General features: G+C 52.2%; 8 protein-coding genes across 8 annotated transcripts; 3 read left to right on the top strand and 5 right to left on the bottom strand.

Annotated features, from left to right (window-relative positions):
- Window positions 1-186: 186 nt before the first annotated feature.
- Window positions 187-2,028, bottom strand: IUM83_13441 (putative crinkler (CRN) family protein; the record flags this gene model as incomplete). The annotated part of the gene is made up of 1 exon (XM_067938114.1): window positions 187-2,028. One exon carries the CDS (start codon window positions 2,026-2,028, stop codon window positions 187-189), a length of 1,842 nt encoding a protein of 613 aa, XP_067788285.1.
- Window positions 2,029-4,924: 2,896 nt separating this feature from the next.
- On the top strand, window positions 4,925-5,551 carry IUM83_13440 (ER membrane protein DP1/Yop1; the record flags this gene model as incomplete). Its single annotated transcript, XM_067938113.1, has 2 exons — window positions 4,925-5,308; window positions 5,417-5,551. 2 exons carry the CDS (start codon window positions 4,925-4,927, stop codon window positions 5,549-5,551), a joined length of 519 nt encoding a protein of 172 aa, XP_067788284.1.
- A 585-nt stretch (window positions 5,552-6,136) lies between these two features.
- On the top strand, window positions 6,137-8,653 carry IUM83_13439 (N-terminal acetyltransferase A complex subunit nat1-like protein; the record flags this gene model as incomplete). The annotated part of the gene is made up of 2 exons (XM_067938112.1): window positions 6,137-6,193; window positions 6,353-8,653. The coding sequence occupies 2 exons, from the start codon at window positions 6,137-6,139 to the stop codon at window positions 8,651-8,653; spliced, it is 2,358 nt and encodes a 785-aa protein (XP_067788374.1).
- Window positions 8,654-8,948: 295 nt separating this feature from the next.
- Window positions 8,949-10,930, top strand: IUM83_13438 (Lipid-A-disaccharide synthase; the record flags this gene model as incomplete). The annotated part of the gene is made up of 9 exons (XM_067938111.1): window positions 8,949-9,133; window positions 9,201-9,303; window positions 9,387-9,973; window positions 10,038-10,128; window positions 10,199-10,330; window positions 10,400-10,435; window positions 10,516-10,563; window positions 10,632-10,693; window positions 10,756-10,930. The coding sequence occupies 9 exons, from the start codon at window positions 8,949-8,951 to the stop codon at window positions 10,928-10,930; spliced, it is 1,419 nt and encodes a 472-aa protein (XP_067788375.1).
- A 633-nt stretch (window positions 10,931-11,563) lies between these two features.
- On the bottom strand, window positions 11,564-12,016 carry IUM83_13437 (uncharacterized protein; the record flags this gene model as incomplete). Its single annotated transcript, XM_067938110.1, has 1 exon — window positions 11,564-12,016. One exon carries the CDS (start codon window positions 12,014-12,016, stop codon window positions 11,564-11,566), a length of 453 nt encoding a protein of 150 aa, XP_067788376.1.
- A 4,041-nt stretch (window positions 12,017-16,057) lies between these two features.
- IUM83_13436 (Dual specificity protein kinase CLK2) lies at window positions 16,058-16,618 on the bottom strand (the record flags this gene model as incomplete). The annotated part of the gene is made up of 1 exon (XM_067938109.1): window positions 16,058-16,618. One exon carries the CDS (start codon window positions 16,616-16,618, stop codon window positions 16,058-16,060), a length of 561 nt encoding a protein of 186 aa, XP_067788377.1.
- Window positions 16,619-18,082: 1,464 nt separating this feature from the next.
- On the bottom strand, window positions 18,083-18,604 carry IUM83_13435 (NEDD8-specific protease 1; the record flags this gene model as incomplete). The annotated part of the gene is made up of 1 exon (XM_067938108.1): window positions 18,083-18,604. One exon carries the CDS (start codon window positions 18,602-18,604, stop codon window positions 18,083-18,085), a length of 522 nt encoding a protein of 173 aa, XP_067788378.1.
- Window positions 18,605-21,359: 2,755 nt separating this feature from the next.
- On the bottom strand, window positions 21,360-21,857 carry IUM83_13434 (uncharacterized protein; the record flags this gene model as incomplete). The annotated part of the gene is made up of 1 exon (XM_067938107.1): window positions 21,360-21,857. The coding sequence occupies one exon, from the start codon at window positions 21,855-21,857 to the stop codon at window positions 21,360-21,362; it is 498 nt and encodes a 165-aa protein (XP_067788379.1).
- Between the last annotated feature and the right edge of the window lie 98 nt (window positions 21,858-21,955).

The following is a 21,955-nucleotide window of genomic DNA, read 5'->3' as shown; positions in this document are numbered from 1 at the left end:
CCCTACGAACCCGCCATTTCGAGTGATACCTTTCAGAGAAGAGATCATGTATCCGATAGTTTTCTAAGATAAGGGCTACAAAAAGGTACCGGTACATGATGAAACAACGGGGTACCAGGTGGACCCCGGGGTACAAACGAACGCGAATTAGTTTCGAGATGTAATTTCAGTATCGTGCTAAGCCTTTCAGAGATTAAATACGCCGCGAATCCCTACAAACTTCACGTGATCTAACTCTTTGGATGGCTTCCATCCGAACGGCTTCAGTAATCCCTGCCCAGTCACCTTCGATATTGAAAAATCATTTAATTTGTCGCTCTCGACAACGAAGATGATCTCCAAAAGTTTGATCTCGAAAGTTTCTCTCGACTTGACAAGCGCATCCAACCACAAATAAAAGTAGTTGAGGTGAAGTGCGTGCGTGTGAGCACTGGTTATTTGTATCATCTGCACGTGGCGCTTTTTCTTATCCACCATGATAGCGTCATATCCCCCTTGGTTCCATTTTTCTGGCTTGATCCAAACGCGACTGCTAGGAGGAAGCGCAGGTATGCCATCCGAAACCACAACAGTAGCTTCATCCCAATTGCCAATCTTGTTTCCTGCCGCGTTAATCATATCGAGGCCGCCATTTCGAATGCTCGAGAAGAACAACATCTCCAGCATCCACCCATTCAACGCGGGGTTCGAATCACCTTGATGCGTTAGCATGAACATTTTGATCGCCTCCGGGCCACATCTAACGCCAATTGTTGCGGAGGCATAACCACTCACCACAGGCGACACTTCACCCACTCCAGAAGTTCTCTTGAACATCGCGAACAAACGGTTGACGCTTAGAGACGAACGTTGGCCAGTTGTAGCAACAATCGCAACATCGTTCAACGAATCCACAGCGCGATTCAATTTTTCCATCACCTGCTCCGTGTTAAAGCAGAACATATAGCGACAGGATCCACCAGCGTAGTAATACTTAGTCCGCACCATAGCTGATTCATCACCTACGGTGGCATCCAGGTTTGGTGACACTTCTGTGAAAAACTCGCCGTCGGTAGTCGCGTCAAGGTACTCGTCCAGAGTCCATGACCAGACTTGACACTCCATCGCTCCAGTCAACAGGTCTACATTATCACTGATTTTACCACGGGCGGCCACAGAGCAAATAAATGCGAGTCGTCGTGCCATGACGGCGTCCTTCTGTAAGAACCACTCGGAGCACATGACTGAAAGGTTAGTGAAGGACTCTGCAGCAGTCCAGCCATCAACCAGCACCAGATGGTGTTTGGTGTCACCTCCGAATTCGAGTACGTCCTTCAATTCCGTAATGTCAACGACTCGAGTCTGTCGTTCGCCACCAACCAGACGTACGCAGCGCCACTTCAGGTGTGTGTCAACATGAATCCACGTCACTACCCACTCGCGCCGGTCGACAGTTAATGCGAAGGCCATGGCGGTGGTTGACTTTCCCGTTCCTGGAGGACCGAGAATCCACCCCAACCGGCCTTCTCTCAGCACCCTTTCACGCAAGAACTCTATCTGCATATGGAAGGCGGGTCTGCAGTAGAGCGTCACGCGGCTCGGAGGAAGCCCTGAATCATCCATAACCTCCTTCTCCAGCAAGAAGTACTTCGAGTTTGGGTCGTAGATGTGAGGTCGCAGTTGAGTTGACTGCCATTCCAGTTGACTTTTACGCGGAACCAACACCAGCACGTGAATCGTTCCGTCAGGGATTGTGCTGGGAAACTTCGCGCAGATCTTGTCCGTCGGATCGTCCAATTCCTCCTTCATGTAGCGACTCTCAACTTCATCGGGGATCTCCCCCTTCCGCATCCGGAGCAGATCCTTCGACTTCAGCCACGCTCCACCCTCCGTCTTCGCCAGGAAGAGCTGCAGCTCATCGGCAGGAAACTGGTACATCTTCTCAGCCTTGATCGCCTTCTTCAAGTCATCCACCGAGTCGGTCTCGTCCACTCGCACCGAGAACGAGCTGCCCGCCTCGCCAACGATCGCACAGAAGAGCTTCACCATCTTTCCTCCAGGCGGCGAATACTGGAATGAGGAAGAAGGGAGGGTTTATTGAAATTGACCGGGTTTGCATCCCGATGTATTGAAATCAACCAGGTCGATTTCAATAAATATCCGAATTCGCTATCGTACCTAAACGGAAATTAAGCAAAGCACTATTTTTTGCAGTAAGAAAAAAAAAACTTCCGGCGTAATAATTGGCTTGAGTTTTTCCTTTCCAATGAACAGTTGGAGCTCAGGATAGTGTAGGGATATGCTCGTCGGTAAATTCCGTTAAGAAAACAAACTGGCGCCGGAGTATTACTACTGATGACGGTGAAAGCAATAATGGTCGAGGTACAGCCGAATACAAGGAGGCCCAACGTGCTAGAAGGACAAGCTCGAAGACATACGCCTCTCGGGCAGTGCGACAAGTGCTCGCTGAGCCGGTGCGAGCAGGCAACAGCTTCGGCTTCAACGGTTGTTTGCTGCAGCGCCCTCGGATACGCGTCCTGCATCGCACGGAAGACACCAGCCGACAGCGATCACGCCACGTTTTGTAGAAGAGAAGCACGTGAGGAACCCGGTGTGGCGTCGCACGGTCTGAGTGTTGAACGCTGGCTATTCCTTACGAAGGCTAGCACAGGAAGCTATCAGCGACCGTGCCGAACAAATGCATAAAGGTGCGGCATGAGCCAACCTCTCGATTCGGCTTTTTGACGTGGTATCTCTAAAGTTTAGATTTTGATGTGCTTGAATGTCAAATGCTACGAGACCGAGATGAAGAGGCATGATCGACATGTTCGAGATATAAACAGTTTATTACACGCACACTACTTTTGCTGCGAATGATCTTCGCATGAGCACTAACTTCTCTCGATAGCTGTTGCCTACCGCAGCTTTGTTTTGGTTCAAGCACGGATCTGGCACGGTACGGACGATGGACGCAGCACTAAAAGTCTCACGTTTGGACACTGACGAACATGGCATCCGCTTACTGCAGGCTTGGCGGACGGTGCCGTCGTTGCCGGGGGGGGGGAGTGCCTTGGTGGCGGGCGCCGTCGTCGACGGGGTGTCGTCACTTTCGTTCGAAGCATCGCCGGCGACTTGGTCATGCTGCTGAGTTTGGTCGGATTGAGCAGTCTGACCAGTTTGGACCGCCGTTCGCGAGCTGCCGCCCTCGCACGTTTCGGTGTCGCCGGCGTCAAAGTCCTGGATCGAGTAGTGCTTGTACGTTGTACGTGCTGCTCTCGCTGTACGCGTAAGACGTACTCATCATGGTGTAGTCGGCGCCAAGGATGCTGGACCAGCGACCCGGTGAGTTCACCCAGGACTTCATCACGGACTTCACGTCCTCTCCTTGCCGGCAGCGACGTCCTCCGCCACCGCATTCCAATCGTAACCAGCGTCGGTGACTTGCTGTGACATCGTCGAGCGTCATGGGCCATGTGGTTACCATATCGTCCGGTGGCGCTTAGTCTCCGCTTGCAGTTTGCTGTTAGTACACAGCGCTGAACGATCGGCCTTGGCGCGTTCAGCGTTCACAGCGTCAAGTATTTGCTTGTAGTAGTCGCCGCTCACCGTGCTCGATTGCTCGACTGACTGCTTGACCGGCAGCTTGATCGATTGCAGGTTGTGTGTGTGTGTGTGTGGGGGGGGAGGGGGGGGGGGGCAGGTAGCTGGAAGCGACCGACACGGTTGAGACCACGGCCAAGACCACAAAGAAAAGGACGAGCGAGGAATGCGTGATGGTCGTCATGGTCGACGTCGGAAGCTTTTATGTTTGAAGGAATCGTACCGAGTCGGCCAGATAGATGAAGAGTGAGCCCTAGCGACCACGCACACATTTTTCAGCGTTACCGGCAAGTCCACGGGCGGGATACGAGAGAGGATCCAACGAGCGAGATCCCACGAGCAAGAGCCCGTGATTTGATACGAGACAGCAGGAGCAGTAGCGTGGCAGCCGCAACGGGGTGTCCAGTGAGGAAGTTTATCGAAATAGTCGGTGTTTGCATCACAGTATTGCAAAAGAGGTAATGTTTGGGATCGAACTATTAGAGGTAAGCACCACCTCAGCGCCGGTCGCTCGTGTTTGTTCAAGTATTGAGAACCGGCGGGCGCAAGGAAGCTTGACTGTGGTCTTACGAAGTCTGTAGCGAACTTCTCAGCGCGCTGTCACCCCGGGGTAATAGTTTGCAGTATATATTGTGAATCCGTCCGCAATGCGAGTGCACGCTAGGATCACTGGTTGGAACTGCCGAGGATACATTGGGCTGGACGCCATGCGTGAACCGGTTACGACAGACTTGCTGGGCGCAGAACGGAGCACAGTGTGCGTGTGTGGCATGTTGAAGCATTGGCACGGGATCTGTCAAAACGGGGTTCAAAACGTGCTTGATATGGCAGTCACTGTGATCGCCTCCTTCACTCAGCAAACATTCTGCTTCTGCAGCTTCAATATCCATTTTGATACCCTTGGATTTTCTTTATCTACCCGTGCTGCTACGACTGTACATGTAGGCGATTCAATCATTCAAAGCATTTGTGATCTCCGAGCTACGCCTTCGAAGCACCGCAAGAAACTGCAGCAGGCCTTGCTCGATGTACCAGAAATCCAGCGCCAGTGCTGGGCGAATCAGGGGCGGCCAGCGTGTCGGCGCGGCGGTTGGCTACAAAACGGGCGCCCTCGCCATTGGCCGAAAATCCTGATTTGTGGGGCGACCATCACTCCGAGAGAAGGATCTTTTTGACCAATGCGGTGACTTCAACATGGGCGCGATCCGGCGCTGATTGGCCGAAAAGGTCCGCGGAATCCCATTCCCTCCGACCAGCCGGGAGGGGGAGGAATCACTTTCGAAAGAAGCCCGAGGCGCGCAGCCACCGTCTGAGAGCCGCAGAGCCGTTGAGAAGAAGCGCAAGCATGGACAAGCTGCTGGAGTACAAGGAGAAGATCTCGGCCAAGCTGGAGCGCTACGAGAAGATCGTGGAGCTGGAGAAGCAGACGGGCGTGGACAAGTTCTACATCTTCTGCGTGGGCGCGCTGCTGGCTGGCATCCTGCTGTTCGTGGTGGGCGGCGAGGAGCTGGTGGTGGGCCTCGTGGGCTTCATCTACCCGGCCTACATGTCGTTCAAGGCCATCAACACGCCCGGCACGGGCGACGACACCCAGTGGCTCACCTACTGGGTCGTCTACGCCTTCTTCAACCTCACGGAGTCCATCACGGACCTCGTGCTCTCGTGGATCCCCTTCTACTTCTTCTTCAAGATCGCCTTCCTCGTCTGGAGCTACCACCCGACCACCCAGGTGCGGCGCTGCCCGTTTTACATCTATATCTACATCTCCCAGCTAGTCAGCTGCAGGAACTGCGCGATCTAACGGTCGTTTCCCCACCGTTTCTCTTTGTTGCTGCAGGGCTCTTCTATCATCTACAACTCGCTCATCAAGCCGTACGTGGCCCCGCACGTGGGCCAGATCGACTCTGCGCTCAAGCGCGGCGAGGAGGCTGCCAAGAGCGTGGCCGCCAAGATCCAGGAGAAGACCCAGTAAGGCGGCGGCGACGTTGGGTGGCGGCGGTGCCTTTGCAGGGAAGAGATTCCAGTCGGTCGAGCTTCCGAGTTGGATGACAGCGCAGCAGGCACCCTCCCCAGCTAGTAGTGACGTGGCAACTGCTCGCCTTGCTCCAGTTGGCGGCAGCGGACGAGTCTGCTCCGCCGCACGGAGCGGCGAGCAACCCGCGAGCAAGGTCTTTGTATTTTCCGTGCCCGGATAATCCATTTCGCACATGGCGAAGAATACACTGTTCTACCCTGTGCACGCTCGCGTTGTTGCCGCCTCGAGTCGCACCACCGCAACGCAATGCAGCGAAGGATGGCCCCATCGCATGCAGCCATCACACGTTGCACCCGACCAACTGGACGAGAAAGATCGGTCGTCAAATGGTTTTTACAAGACCACGTAATTACCCATCCGCGGCTGTCAATTGGATGAAAAGCACCTTCTCGATATCAACGAATCCGCATCGACAATTTACCGTTCACACCTGCAATTGGCCGAAATGCGGCGTGGATCCGCTCTGCGTTTTTACCCAACCCGCTCACAGTTGAAATCCTGTGAACCAAGCGAGTGGAGGCGATGGCCGTCAGCAAGCCGTTGCCCGCGAAGGAGAGCGCGCTCTTCCGCTCCATCGTGGTGCGTGCCAGCCCCTCCATGCGGCTCACCTTGTTCCCCTCGCTCTCCTCTGTCTATCCATACCCCGCTCGCCCTCCACCGCCCCCTGGAAGCTTGGGAAAAATGGATAATACACAGCTAACTCCACTAACGCTGACACTTTATTGTTTCCTACGCTAGAAAAACTATGAGATCAAGCAGTACAAGAAGGGCCTGAAGGCCGCCGACGCCATCCTGAAGAAGTACCCGGAGCACGGCGAGACGCTGGCCATGAAGGGCCTGACGCTCAACTGCATGGGCCGCAAGGACGAGGCCTACGAGTTCGTCAAGAGCGGCCTGCGCCACGACCTGCGCAGCCACGTGTGCTGGCACGTGTTCGGCCTGCTCTACCGCTCGGACCGCAACTACCCGGAGGCCATCAAGTGCTACCGCAACGCCATCCGCATCGACCCGGAGAACCTGCAGATCCTGCGGGACCTGTACCTGCTGCAGGTGCAGATGCGCGACCTCAAGGGCTTCGCGGAGACGCGTCGCACCATGCTCACGCTCAAGCCCAACAACCGCAACAACTGGATCGGCTTCGCCATCGCGCACCACCTCGTGGGCAACTACCAGATGGCCATCGACATCATCGAAAAGTACTTCAGCACGCTGGACAGCGAGCCGGTCGCCAACTACGAGGACAGCGAGATCCACCTGTACCAGAACCAGCTGCTGGAGGAGGCGGGCGACGTCGAGAAGGCCCTCAAGCACCTGGAGGACACCAAGTCCCAGATCACTGACACGCTCTTCTGGCGCCAGAAGAAGGGCCAGTTCCTGCTGCAGCTCGAGCGCTACGACGAGGCCCGCGCGGTGTTCGAGGAGCTGCTGGAGATCAACTTCGACAACTACGAGTTCCAGCGCGGCGTGCAGTGCGCCATCTTGAAGCGCAAGGAACTGTTCGTGGCCAAGTCCACCCAGCAGAAGAAGACGCCTCTTCCCTCCGAGGTGCTGGACTTTGCGAAGGAGAAGAACGGCGCTGAGCTGGAGAAGGCCTTGGCGGAGTTCTACGCGGAAAAGAAGGAGACGATCGGCGCCAAGTCGCTGGTCTCGCTGCGTTTCCCGCTGAACTTCACGCGCGGAGCGGAGTTTAAGAAGTATGCGGATGTGTACCTCAAGAGGCAGCTGAACAAGGGCGTGCCTGTGCTGGGCTCGGACCTGAAGCCGCTGTACGCTAACAAGGACAAGGTGAAGGTGATCGAGGAGCTCATTCTTGGATATCTCAAGACTCTGGAGGCCAAGAAGCCGCTTGATGCTGACGACAACTCTATTGTTGCGACCTCGACGGAGAAGGTGCTGCTGTGGACGAACTACCTTGCGGCGCAGCACTATGACCGCCTGGGCAACCATGCGAAGGCGATGGAGTTCATTGAGAAGTGCATTAAGCAAGAGTCTACCCTGCTAGACTTTTTCCAGCGTAAGGCGCGTATTTTGAAGCACATGGGCGACCTGAACAAGGCCGCTGACGTGATGGTCGAGGGCCGTAAGCTTGACCTTGCGGATCGTTACATTAACAACAAGGCCACGGAGTACCTGCTGCACGCGGACCGCGTGGAGGAGGCCGACGCGACGATTGCTCTTTTCACTCGCCACGAGGGCGACCCGCAGCAGAACCTGTTCGACATGCAGTGCATGTGGTACGAGATCGAGTGCGGCAAGAGCCAGCTGCGTCAAAAGAAGTACGGTCTCGCGCTCAAGCGCTTCTTCGCTGTGGAGAAGCACTTCAACGACTTTGTGGAAGACCAGTTCGACTTCCACACGTATTGCATCCGCAAGATGACGCTGCGCGCGTACATTCAGATGCTGCGTCTGTGCGATGAGATCTACAACCGCCCGTTCTTCGTGGAGGCTGCCCACGGTGCCATCGCTTGTTACGAGGCTCTGGCCGACAAGGAGGAGCTCAAGGCGCAGGAGGAGGCTAAGATCGCTGCTGCCGCTGCTAACATGTCGGCTGCCGAGAAGAAGAAGGCGAAGCGTGCTCTTGCTAAGGCCCGCAAGGCTGAGTTCAAGAGGAAAGAGGAGGAAGAGCTCAATGCCAAGCTGCACAAGGAGGTTGAGGAGAAGGAGCGTGAGGCGACCAAGAACGGTAAGGCCAAGGCCAACCCGGGCCCGACGCGTCCGAAGGACGACGATCCGTTCGGCGAGAAGCTGGCGGAGAAGCCCGCTCTCGAGGAAGCATGGCGCTTTGTGGCCATTCTGCAGAAGTACGTCCCGGAGGACGTGAAGACGCACCTGTCTGCGTTCGACATCGCCCTCCGTAAGAAGAAATTCCTGCTGTGTCTGCAGGCTCTGCTGAAGGCTCAGAAGCTGGAGAATGTGTCAGCGAAGGCCCAAAAGGAGCTGAGCTCGCGCCGCGCAGTCTTCCTGGAGGAGGTGAAGCAGGTCACAAACCCCGTCGTGCTGAAGATCATTAACGAGAAGAAGGCTGAGCTGAAGAATTAGAGAGGGGTAGTGTTTCGAGGGCGTGGGCTTCGTGCAGTCGAACCGGCGGTGATGACACTCACGCTTAGAGACGAGGTAGAGACAGGGGATGCAACGGCCAAAGCGAGTCCGTCGACAGTCAATAGAGCGGCATCCTGCTTGCTGCGCCTGCCACAAACAATGATAAGTGTCGTTCGAGTCTCATGCTCCAGTTTGTGGCTACCCCTGATTGTGGCAGTATTATTTATGGAGAAAGTGGCAGATGCCACGGATAGCAAAAAAGTACTTTTTTATCGGGCAGGGCCGATATCCCAAGATGTGGCGTTCGCTTCGGAGGCAGCGGTGCTTGTCTGTGTGTGGGCTCTCAACTGCTGCTCGTGCACCCGTGAAGCTCTACGTGGTCGCCGGGGAGGCGTCGGGCGATGCGATCGGCGCCAAAGTCATTCGAGCGTTGCAGCGCCACCAACCGCCCCAGTCTCTGGAATTCCGAGGCATCGGAGGGTGCGTCACTTGTGGTCCCATGAAAGAGCGACCGTCGTGACAATTAATTGCTGTTTTGTGGTTGCAGTCCTCAGATGTGTCGGGCCGGTGGCTTTCAGTCGCTCTTCCCCATGCAGGAGTTGTCCGTCATGGGACTCGTGGAAGTGGTGCCCTATCTGTGGCGATTCCGGGTAGGCGGAGGCTTAAGAGTTAGGGCGACCCCGTTAAAGGTTGACTGTCAATTGCTGATATGGATGTGTGTTGGTGACGGTAGCGACGGATTCAAGACACTCTGCGAGATATTGAGGCTTTCCAGCCGGAGTTGGTGCTGACGATCGACTCCAAGGGGTTCACGTTTCGGGTGCTGAAGGCGCTGCAAGCAAGTGAGCGGCAGGCGGGTGGTAAACGCCTCAAGAAGGCGCATTATGTTGCACCGTCAGTATGGGCCTACAAGCACCGAGGCAAGCGCGACTTCACGGAGCTGAAGCAACTTTTGGATGCCATGTTCGTGATCCTGCCGTTTGAAGAGGACATCTTCCGTGCGGGTGAGGAGAAGGAACAGCATTGGTGTCACTTTGTGGGCCACCCAGCTGTGGAAGACTTCCTGGAAAGCCATGGAGCATACGATCGCTTCCTTAGTTATGCGGATGAGATGCCCGAGGAGGCAACACCCCACGAAGTGGAAATCGGAGCTGATGCCCTTCTGGACCTGTCAAAGTTCGATGCGAGCAATTTGTTGTTGCGCGGTCAGCTTTTCCGGGCATTGGCTTCCGGAGGACGTGAATCCGGCTCTAGAGCCCAAGCCAGAAAGGAGTTCGGGATCCCTGCAAACGCGTTTGTGATCTGCGCTCTTGTTGGAAGGTAAACATGCTTTCATTTTTGGGTTGAAGTGACGACACTGTCCTTACTCTTTTTGTCGTTGCAGTCGCGCCAATGAAGTGAAAAAGTCGGCACGATTGGTGCTTGACGCCATCGACGAATTTAAACGAACAAATGCCTCAATGCAAAAGGAAAAGGTAAACTCTACTCAATCAGCTTGCTCCCTGCAACAACTCGCTGACCGTTGTGGACTGGATTGTGTACTAGACCTATGTTGTGTTCCCCACCATCGCTGCAGTGGAAGAACAAGTTAGTGCACACATCTCCGTAGGAGATTGTGAAGTCAAGTGTCGTGTCCTTGCTGACTTAGATGCAGTGGCACGACTTCGGCTATTTCAGGTGATACAAGCATCATTTGGTACGGCAATTGGTGTTGCAAAACTTACTGTTCCCCATATCTTTGTGCAGAGCTCTGATCTAGCGGTTGCCGTGTCTGGGACGATCGTGCTTGAAACCACTCTGGCAACCTTGCCGACCGTGGTCATTTACCGCGCCAACAAACTCACCGAGTGGATCGCCCAAAGACTGGCTTCTGTGCGATTCGTATCCGTCCCGAACCTGCTGCTTGGGAGGTGTGTTTGTATCTACTACAAAATAATCGTGGGGATCGAGGAATTAAGAAGACTGTTCCTGTGTGTAGATCTCTTCTGCCGGAGGTTCTTTTAGTGATTGTACTCAGTCGAACATTGCTAATGCGCTAAGGTACGTTGTTCAGTTATGCATTGCTACCCAGGGCTTCACATACTAACGCTGTTGATTCATAGCACGCTTCATCGGCAGCCACTTGAGCAACGCGATGAGCTGCACCTAGCGATGGCTGTGAGCACGTTGACTAAATGGCAAGAAAGTAGTGGTGAACCAGCTACAGCGGGTAAGTTACGGCCAATTCGAGCAAGTGGCTTGGTCGCCGAGCATATCCTTAACATTCTGAAGAAGTAACGTCAACTGCAATCAAGGTTCCTCCAAAGATGTTACACAGTTTTTACTAGAATTATGTTTTTAGAGTGTCACGAGGAAGTGATTGAGACCAAATGCTGTAACGAATAGTTGAACCCGGGGAAAGCTGCTGATCCGACGCATTCTTGTCCATAGTATTCAGAGTTCGGGTAGGGTATCGTAAGTACTTTGCATAGGAAATCACCTTGAACGACTCAATACTGACTCCATCGGGCGTCGCCTCCGTTTCCATCTGGAAGAACCCTGTTGTTTCCAGAGGTGGCGAGACGAAAATTGGAATCTTGCAGTTTCCGTCGGGGTAAAACACGCACACTGTTGTCGATGGAAGGTTTTCCCACACGACTCGACTGGCAGGCCCCCAGCCTTTGCTTGTACACAGTGGTGGGAGCCTCGAACAGCAGCGAAACCTGAGGTAGCGTCACGTGACTTGTTGATAAAACCCAGTCGTGGATCACTCATTAAAATTCGGTTTGCAAACACATGGATGCAAGCATCCGTGTTGTTGACATGTTATATCAAAAGAAGTCAATTTCTATGTGAAGTAATTCCCAACGCTCTGTTTATCAAGTACGCTACTTCTTTTTGCGGTAAATGGCGAAGAAAAATACTGCCATCCTAGTTGTGTGGTAGCGGCTCAAGCCAGATTGCCGACTGTGATCCAACGTCCGTATCCGCGACGATCGAAGACAAGTTTTCGGGTGTGGACCGGTTCAACACGTCGCTACGTTCGTGATAGTCCGTGAGGTCGTAGTAGCATTCGCTGATGACGCCATTCAACGGATCCATCGACTGGCCGACTGCCATGAGCGACCTGATGGCGACTCCCGCTGAGCTGCTTGTGAGCACCGATGTTCCCGACGCTTGCCCCGTTGGCGACGCGAACACGATTTTGCCTGTGCAGTCGTCGTCCGAGTAGTACCAGATGCTCACCGCACCCGGCGCAGCGCGCCAGTTCACGCGATCCGAGTTGGTCCACGCTTTACAGTGCGAAAACGTCGTGCACACTCGAGCCGCAGCGTCGAACCACAGGTCGACGCCATTAACCGTTCGAACTCCAGCGACTGCCATTTCAATTGCCTCGACGAAGTGGACGAATAGGTCGAAGAGAGTGAGATGCCGGTGTTGGTGTCGAGCAAGAACAAAAGTGAAGCATGTCAAGCAACGAGAAATATCGCCATCAGGCAACGTACGTCGAATCGTGCTCGTATCGTTCTTTCGTGGATGATGTTCCTGAAACATCTAGATGATGATCATGAGCGCGAATAATACTAGATGGCGGTAACTATAATGTACTGAGGTCACTATCATATTGTCATCGTATCGGCAAGAAGCGCCGGTCGTACTCTGCCTTCCATCTACATGTAACCCAGAATTATTGCCGTAGCATCCTGAAGACACACTAGGCTTGCTTGCATAAAGCATGCTCAACTTGTCGGCCACCGACATTCCTTCCGTCCAAAAGTCTTCGAATTTGTCTTCATCACGCTGAATCAACTTGTTCTCGATCGCCTGTGTACGTGATAGATGGGCTTGCAAGTTCAAACAGCGATTGTAGGGACGATCGAGTGAAGAGGTTGGCCGTCAACGTCACCAATCGTTGTCTCAAAAGTGAAACTTGACGTTGTGATAGTCCGCTGTTCGGACAAAGCTTCGCCTTGGTGCAGAAGTTCCTGCTGTTGTCCGTCCAATTCACCTCACAGCCGCTCTACCAGCAGCGTTTTGTCGAATACTTTCAGGTGGAACTGCCGCTATGTTCGTGGTAGATGAAGCTGATCTGGCGCTGCTCAAACGCATCCTTCAGAGGCTTGAAAAGCAGCAATCCATTTCTCACGTCGTTAATGTCGTCGCAGCCGGCCACATCCTCCGCTAGGTGCGCCACGGTTCGAGGAAACAAGAGGACAGACAAGACCAATTTTGACGGAGAGGCCGTGTTCGGTAGCATACACCGCAACATCCCGTCTTCCTTGTTGTCTTCACCAGATTCTCCTTGAGGCGGTTATAACTGCTGGCTGTCGATGAAGTCCGACAGAGCCACAGCTCATGCAACTCAGGACTTTTGTACCGATCATGAAGAGCATCAATCGCGTGGTCCGAAAGCTCCACCACCACGTGAATTTGTCTCAGTTTTGGAGCAAACTTCCCGGTCATCCCCAACAAAGTAAGCCACGCATCAATCGGTATGGCATCGTTAAGCTCCAAGCCTTCGTTCAACATCTCGAGTTCAGCGCTGTTTTCGGCCCGGTGTTGTAGTTTCCTCATGCCGTCGGTACTTGCCAGCCAGCGCCCATTCTTGATGACAGGAAATATTCGCAGCTCGTCCGCGTCCGTGTTGCGCTTGCGGCTCCTAACCTCATTCTTCAGGTTGCCACCACCCTGCCGAAAGGTATGCGCACTACGATGGGCTGGCATTCGATTGCGAGTAGCATGCGTGCGAGAAACGGAACCCGTCTACTGAAGACGCAAGCGTCGTCGCCAGAGAATGCATCTTTCTTCTTGTCGCTGGCCGTGTTTCCTGTTTCCTCGCACTGAATGTCAACTTTGGGTCGGGATTTTCATAATATTTCGGGACCAAAAGTGGCCATGTGTGACAAGAACTTGTTGTTTTTCGTGATCAGCCACTTTTAGGATTTGTATTGCAGACCCCTCAAATTTCAGCGTAAAATCAGCACCCGCGATAGCACACAAACAAGTCATTTTAAAAATTGTGTTGATGGGTCTCTCATATAGCAACAGCATTTCATTGTTAATTTGTTTCTCGACGTAGGTGAGGGGGGATTTACGGATTCCGGTCACGAAGCCATTCAAAACGAAAAGTGAAATCAGCACCTACCGAAGGAATCAAATACATACGTTTTAGCAACTCCACGGAGTATTTTGCAGGGCGAAAGTGCTTACCGAAGTGTTTCAGCTCGTACTGCAACACGTTTAGGATCAAGCAAAACAGGACTGCCTGCACAGGATAAAATTCCCGTTCCAGCACAAATGCGACCTGGTGCAACGGTGAAAATGCAAGCTTCCGTTGTACGAATCCGTTGAATGAGATAAATAATCCGATTTCCAATACCGCAAACAACGAGACGCTCACTTCAGATGCCATTTCCCAGTTCCCACCACCACCAGGGTAGTACTCCACATTCGGCAAATGCTCGAGCACAGACTTGTAGACCAAGAAAATGATCGGTACAATGCACTCAACGTACTGGACAAGCGCCACGTATTCGCAGTGGAAAAGAAGCCGTACACCTTGGGTTATAATTTTCTGCGATCGGTCGTTCGCTAAACGGAAGTCAGTCGGTCCTGATTGCACTTTGGATGATACCATCTCGCTTGGAGCAATCATAGCACTTTGGTGTCGTGAAAGCCGCCGTTGCGAGTTCACTTGAAGATCTGCGTCTTTGTAGCTGTACACACCCAATTTTTCAAGAGCCTGAAGTCGTTCGACTATTCCTGCCGTTAGCGGATACGGCAAACAAGCCCACAGTCTCACGTTCTCCAGCGATTTCGGCGGGAATGAAGCTGAATCTTGGGTTGCGTCAAGAATGATCGTCAATAAATTGGTCGAGTCTGCAAAGTTGTGCTTGCTGCACAGACTAGCTTGAGAAGCTCTTCGTTCGTTCAGCAGTTCTGTCAAAGCTTTGCTATTTGCACGCATGGCACGAAACTCAAACAATGATTGTCCGGTACTTGCCAAGACGAATAGGGCCATCAATAAAATAGACCTTGACGTCGACATGCACACCGAGACAAATAGCGTACTTAGGAAATCAACACAAAGAGCCACGAGCACTAGCATGGCATCCTCCAGTTCACGCGTGGCATTCACCATGAAGCGTTTCGATGCAAACTTCCAGATCGGCAAAATGATAACTGCGATACCTCGATTAGCCATCGGGATGAGCTCGTATAGGACTTTGTATACCGGGAAGACGGAGCCGAGCGTCAGAAATGCTAAAAAGAAGCGATTACATCTGTCAAAATCAACCTTCAACGGTGAGCCCTTTTCAAAGAGCGCTGAGCCCAGGACCACCCGCATCATGATTGTCGAGTAAATTCCGATTGGAATCGCCGAAAACTGCATCATAAACGGCACTGGGAATCCGATATTGTTTGCAGCCAGGAAATAAGTCGCCATCAAAGGGCCCGCAACTCCCACAGCAATCGTCGTTCTCTGAACCAGCGTGAACTGGAGATCTGGTATAAATCGGATCATTTGAGAGTTTACAACAAGGCCAACGACGAACTGGGAGATCAGTAGACGGGTCCAAAAAACCCAATTCGCTCGCCATCCTTCTGAAGGCGATTGCAGAGGCAAACACTCGAGCAGTAACGCCACCGTTGACGCTGGAATCGGAGCAAGTATGCAGATACAGGTTGCTCGGCGAAGTGACGTAGTCTTACGATAAAAATCGAGACTCTCGAGACGTTCAATCGAGTACGTGCCTTGACTTTCAATCTGGATGCCGTCCCATTTCTCCTTTAGCCACTTTGTGGCTAAAACTCGTGGCGATGCATGCTTGATATGTGTTTTCGTTGGCGCTGTGCGTGCCGGAGCATGTCCTAGCACCTCGACCTTCGACATTGATCGCCAAGTTTCGAGGAATGGCACCACGCACCGTCGGAAGTCTCACGCTACAATTATAATACTTGCTCAGCTCAAAGTAAGACGTTTAATTTGTACTATATCGGGGCAAGTGCGTCCTAGTTATTTGGGCTCTTCTAGCACGTTGAATAAAAAAAAAGATGGAGCTCTATTCCGCTCATTTGTACATCGTACTACTAGGGAAAACAAGTATGTGTGGCGGGTTAAAGACTACATGTACAATATATGAACTGAGCAGGAGTTCGCAATTGAACGCTTCTGCCTGCTCCTACTCAATCTAGTGGTCCCGTTGAGTTGTTGGCCATTTTGCAACCACCGTCGTTAACGTTGCATCTCCCAGAAATCTTTGTGTAAGTAAACTCTGCCGGAAGACATGCCAAGTACCTGTACCAAATATCATCGCAATCATACAATAATCGTACAGTCAATTGTCTCAGGCAAATGCTTCGCAGTGGAAGTGAGATAATTCGCTCGCTGACAGAGATGAATGAACAACTTTAAACATAGAGTTATGATCCTGACGCCAGTTTGCTTGAAGAACTGGCGTAGGTGTGAGCAATATCGGCGTTGTCCGCAAGGGCGTCGTTCCAATTCGGTGGTATCGGCTGATCCTTCGTCAATACATCGTATTCCTCGGACATTGATGTGTCAGAGAGGGCATCGTACCAATTTGAGGACAGACTGCTGTCGAAGGTCGATCCGTTGTCTCCGGTGTCGTAGCTTGCGTGTTCGTAGTGAGCAGGGCACTTCTGAGTCGTCGACAAGGGGTGGTGTGTGTAGTTGTGGTTCTCGCCGACCATCATGGACTGAATGGACTGGGGGTTCTTAAATGTCTTGATGCTGGAGGTGAGGCCTTGAGGTGATACAAAGACGTACTTGCCATCCGCCTGGCATCGTTTCGACTCGAAGAACATGGCGAACTGGTTAATGGAGAGGTTCACCCACGAAACGGAGTGCACAGGCTGCCAGAAGTCGCAGTTCTTGAAATCCAGGCAGCGCCACATGCCCGGGTTGTTGTACTTAAGGTTGTCCGTTTTGGGGAACGTTAAACGTAGGAACGAATTCGTCATTGCTCTAACTCAATTGCAGCAAGAGGCGCCTGGGAGTGAGTACAACGGAGAATGAAAGCTTAGAACTAATCGATTGATTCCGTTCCTTGCTGGCGCAAATCAAATGGCCAGCCACTTCAAGTTTTGGGACCGCGCGTGTCGTCTCTAGCAACTTATCAAACCTAGGGTGAGACCCACTTAAATTTCATAGTTATTAGATATCGAAACCAATTCTAAGCCACTACCGGAAGGTTTCCAAATCGAACCCCATTTCAAGGACCGCCCTGCTGGGCGTTCGAACTCGCAACATCGCCACCAACTGGGCTTGGGGTGCTTGGAATTGCATCGCTCCAGTTCGACGACGGCCCACTAGCTTCCCCCGATGCATTGGCTCCCCCCACAACGAATGTACTGGCGTCGTTATCGGTAGATCTAAGAGCTGCGTGTTCTTCGTCGTCTGGACACTTGGAATAGATGACTGACGGTCGACGTGCGAGGTCGCTGAAGTCTCCGATCATCACCGATCGGATCGCCTTTGGCTCCGGAAATGTAAACGACCCGTTAACTGCGAAGACGTCCATGCCATTCTCGTCTCTTGCATGGCACGTAGTCGATTCGTAGAAACCCACAAACACAGCGGTGGGGACGTTCGACCACGCCACTTGAGCCGTCTTCTCCCAGTAGCCGCAGCTCTCAAACGTCCAGCAATTCCACGTTGAACGAAGCACGAACTGCAGACTTGCGCCGCTGACGAAAGTCACGTTCAGGGACATGGTACAAGGTACAACTTGTCGCCTCGAACGCAAATTTCCAACTGTGTACGAGCCGTCAGTCTGTAGCCAACTCCAACCGCATACTGGTAAGAACGACGGAACGCATTCGAGTCTGCACGGAGTTGCCTCAGCTTTGTTCGAGCAAAAATTCTGCAGTTGCATCGCGATTCGAGATTGGAAAACAGAATGTAAACCGTATTATTCCGTGTCACTTCTTCCAGCATACGAGTGGATGTGCTTTCAGTGCTTGGGGGACAAGTTACAGGTATTTACCTACTAGTGGGTGGTGGCTGGTGCAGACGAACGGTAAACAATGTGGTGGTATTATAGCGATACGAGGCTACGCACATGTGCAGTGCAGCCCAAATGGCATGCCCTTGATAGTGATAGAGAAGTGTCCTATAGCTATTGTAAGGTCGTTAACTATATGATAGTCCGACGTTGTCTCAACGCTACCAACGCTATGAAATCGGTTTGTACCACGATAAGTTTAGATGACACCTTGTCGGTGTAAAATAAACGGCTCCAAGGCTACAACTACAGGGAGTTGTCGCCGAAGTAATATTTAGTAATGCACAGCACAACAACACCCCTATCCAGGATAGCTACAAGTAACAGCCCCAACGACGCAAAGTATTTGCTGCCCGGCTCATTGCTTAGTTGGTGTCGGTGGCAGCAGGTACCTCCATTTCGTCGTCGACGTGCTATTGTGCTATCCGTTGATTGACCCCTCTGCTGCCTCTGGCAGAGCATCGGACCAGTTCGACGACAGCCCACCAGTAGAATCTCCGCCCACGACCCACTCGACCTCAGCATCACGCGTTGTCTTGTTCATAGCAACAGGAGTACCTTCATACAAGTGCGGAACGATGGCCCCACTGATAATCTTGGTACTCCAGCAGCCACGGTCGATGGTATCCGAGCCAAATTTCTGCGAGTCTAGGGCATCTTGCGTAACCCCGAGCATCATTGACCGGATCGGCTGGACGTTCTCGAACGCGTGCGACCCATCGACGTCTCCTTGCTCCGTGATGTACACGAAATAGCCCTCGCCGCTGTAGCAATTGTCGGTCTCGAAAAACATGGCAAAGCGGTTGGTTGGGAGGGCAAACCACGAAATCATTTTCGCTGGGTGCCAGTCGTCGCATTCCCCGATCGAGAAGCATGTGTGGCTTTCTGGGTTCGGGTACTCCATGATGACTCCGCTCTGGTACAGTACGCGTAGTTTGTGCATCGCTGGTGTTGGCGTCGACCTTGGCAAAATGAACAATGCGTAGGTTGGTTGGCAAGTTGATCAATCGATGGAGTCGGTCCATAAGAGGATCCGCGGAAGGATGGATTCTACTTTGCAACATCATAGTTACGGAACCGCTTATTGGGGTACACGTCAGTGTGTGGGTGACGGCCCAATGTAACCTCTTCCTTTTCCCGATTCAGTGAATAGCAACGAACAGCTTCAGCGCTGTTTGACTACCACCCGGCATCAACTTGAATCAATGGGTTCGATGCAGCCCGATCTCACTGGCAATCACCGAATATAGCAAGCTAGAAACTTCTGTTGATACATAGTACGCTCCTTTGAAAATAAATTCGTTGTATAATACATGTACCAGCAGTATTATTGCAACATAAGTACTCAGCAGGCATGACGTATCATACAAATGAAAATGATCGAGGTCGAGTTGAACAAAGTGCATTCTTCTTATCTATTAATTTCTTTTAGCAAAAAGAACAGCAAACGTTTCCTCAACTTTGATGCACATGCAACACACCGGCAGTCTAGTGATTAGTTGACTCCAGCGACAGTGACTTCACCTTCATCAGAACCGCTGCCCGCCGTGCTCGATGAACCTGGAAGTTCCTCACTCCAGTTTGCCGATAATCCACCAGTGGCATCGCCTTCGTGCACCCACTCAACCTCGTAGGAAACGTTGCCGTCCGTCGCGTTCCCATCGAGAGTAGCGCTGTCAAATACTGGTGAAAAGTGGAAGAAGGCACAGGAGCGTGACACCGAAGTGGCGGTGAGCTTCTCCTCGAGCACGGCATCTTCGTTGCGACCCAACATCATGGACCGAACCATCTTGACCCCCTCCAGCGGAATACTACCTGTGACGTGCTGTCGGGCCGATCCAGAGTTGTAGGTTGAGTATCCCTCGCGGTATGTGCAGTCAGGAGTCTCATAAAAAGCGGCGACTTTGTGTAGCGGGAGATTCGCCCACTGTACAAGCACAGCTCGAGGCAAGCCGGGGCAGTCGAACGAGCGGCATACGTATTCGGATGGATTATCGTATCTGATGTAGAGATCGCCAGGAAAGAGTACTTCAAGGTACGGGCGACTGCCCGGGACCGGAGTTTCCATTCCTGTTGGGGCAAGGCAAGTGTCTGAGTGTTGGTGAAATGGCAAGTGGTGCTGGCGATCGGGAAGTGTGGAAGTATGGAGTGTCGTTTCCAGTGAATCACAGGGATCACAACGCTGAACTATGGATGGTAAAATACATATTTTACGTTCATATTCGATACATCTGCCTAGATTCATCGTGATTCCGCGTTCCACTCACAACTGTTCGAGGATACTGACGAGTATGCGTCCACACATCTGCACGGTATATACAAATATGCACCGTGCTCTGAAGGAGAAACAAGAATAAAAGGAACGTTCCCAAATTCATGTGGTTTTCCCCTTCCGAATGTTCTCTTTATCTTGTTGCTGCTTGAATTCATAACTCGCTCCGAGCGAACTTAAGCACTAGTTGTGCACTAGATCGCACGAGTTTCGCGTACCAAGACAAAGAGTGTATCGCCTCTGAAAAAATGAATACTTCTTTAACTGAAGTAAGCTTGACAAATTCATTCTGCTTATTTCGTTTTTCGGCTGCTCAAATTCAGTCTCACGAGAGAAAAAAAAATCCAAAACGCACCGCGACAATCTGCATTCCGATGACTGTGGGAACGACTTCACCCTCTTAAGTGCCACCAATAGCACCGCTCGCCGAATCAGCAAGTTCGTCACCCCAGTTTTATGACAACCCGCCAGTAGCATTGGCTTCGTTCAGCCACTCAATCTCGTTGGTCCCGTCGCGTTCGTGTCGAGATCATGCTGTCAAACAACGGCAAGCGGGCCACGACAACAACTGCACGTTTAATTCACAGGTGCGAGATACTGAAGTGGCCGTGAGCTTCTCCTCGAGCACGGCGTCTTCATTGCGACCGAGCATCATCGACCGGATCATCTGCCCCTCCGGCAGCAGAGAAGCACCCGTGACCTGCGTTCGGGACGATCCAGTGTTGAATGTGAAGTAACCACGGCGATAGGTGCAGTCGGGAGTCTCGTAAAACGCGGCAACTTTGTGCAACGGCAGATCCGCCCACATCAGGAGCGATGCATGGGGTAAGTGGGGGCAGTCGAATGAGCGGTACACATAGTCAGACGGATTCTCGTAGATGATGTGGCGGCCTTCAAGAAATACTTCGAAGTAAAACTTCTATCTGCGGTAAAGTCATTTCTCTTGACGTCTTCAAACGTACCCCTCGAGGTGTTTGTATGTAAATTGAGAAATGATTAGCAGGCAAGGACACTTCCCATTTTATATGCAAACACTTCGAGCAGCACTCGTGAAAAGTGGGTATACTATCCAGAACTTTCAAGTGAATGGTGCAGTCGTTGGCAATTTTACAGGCGAAGCATTGTGGATGGTAAAACTGAATAGTTCAGAAGTACTGTTACAGGATTGAATTCGAAATCTACCACTGCATCGAATTCATCCCTATTCACCTCGATTCCACCGATTAGTACCCCTTCTATTGAAGTATATCCACGGTGTACTATGCAGTGATACATGTACCGTACCGTTTGGTTGCTCAGTACAGTTAAGCCAAATTTCTTGACAAGAAACAAACCACATTGATGAACAAATTGTGTAGTTATTCAGTTTCCTCCTGCAATGAAATTCCACAAGGTGTCATCAAACCCCTTCCGCTGGATTGTGTTTTTACTGCAGTGCGTAGTTCAAGATCGTGTAAGGTTTAGTCTCGATCAGTCCACCCCAGTTGGACGAGGTGTCTTCGTCCACAGACCCAACGACAGTCAACTCGGTCGAGTTCACATCATCATCACCACCGTCGCTGCCGTTCAGCGACGTAGCCTCGGCCCGTTTGGCTTTCTTCCGAGGCTTAACGCACTTGTGGGCGACACTCCACGGGATACTCCCCCACAACGGCCGGGCGTAGATCGAGCGGATGGCCTTCGGCGTTTTGAAGGTTTGCATCCCGTCACCGGCCTCGTTTTCCGTCCAGGAGTAGACGTCGCCGTCAGTCACACCGCCGCAGCCATCTTGCTGGTAGAAGTCGACGCTCCAGTGAGCGGGGAGGTTTCTCCACGAGACGGACTGGGCCTTGTTCCAACCAGGGCAACCGGCAAACTCGATGCAGACCGACTCGGAGGGGTTCTGGTACGAGAAATAGTCGCCGTTTTCCAGCACCACGAGCAGCTCGACGGTGTTGGCTTTCTCCGTGTTGTTGAGGTGGGTGGGAGGTGTTCTCGGTTGCTAGCAAAAGCAAGAGTGGTAACATGCCTCAAAAGTCAATG

This window comes from Phytophthora cinnamomi, assembly GCF_018691715.1.
Source record: "Phytophthora cinnamomi strain GKB4 chromosome Unknown Contig54, whole genome shotgun sequence".
Classification (NCBI taxonomy): Eukaryota; Oomycota; class Peronosporomycetes; order Peronosporales; family Peronosporaceae; genus Phytophthora; species Phytophthora cinnamomi.
The sequence above is the reverse complement of the archived record's forward strand: the minus strand, read 5'-3'. Positions and strand labels throughout refer to the sequence as shown.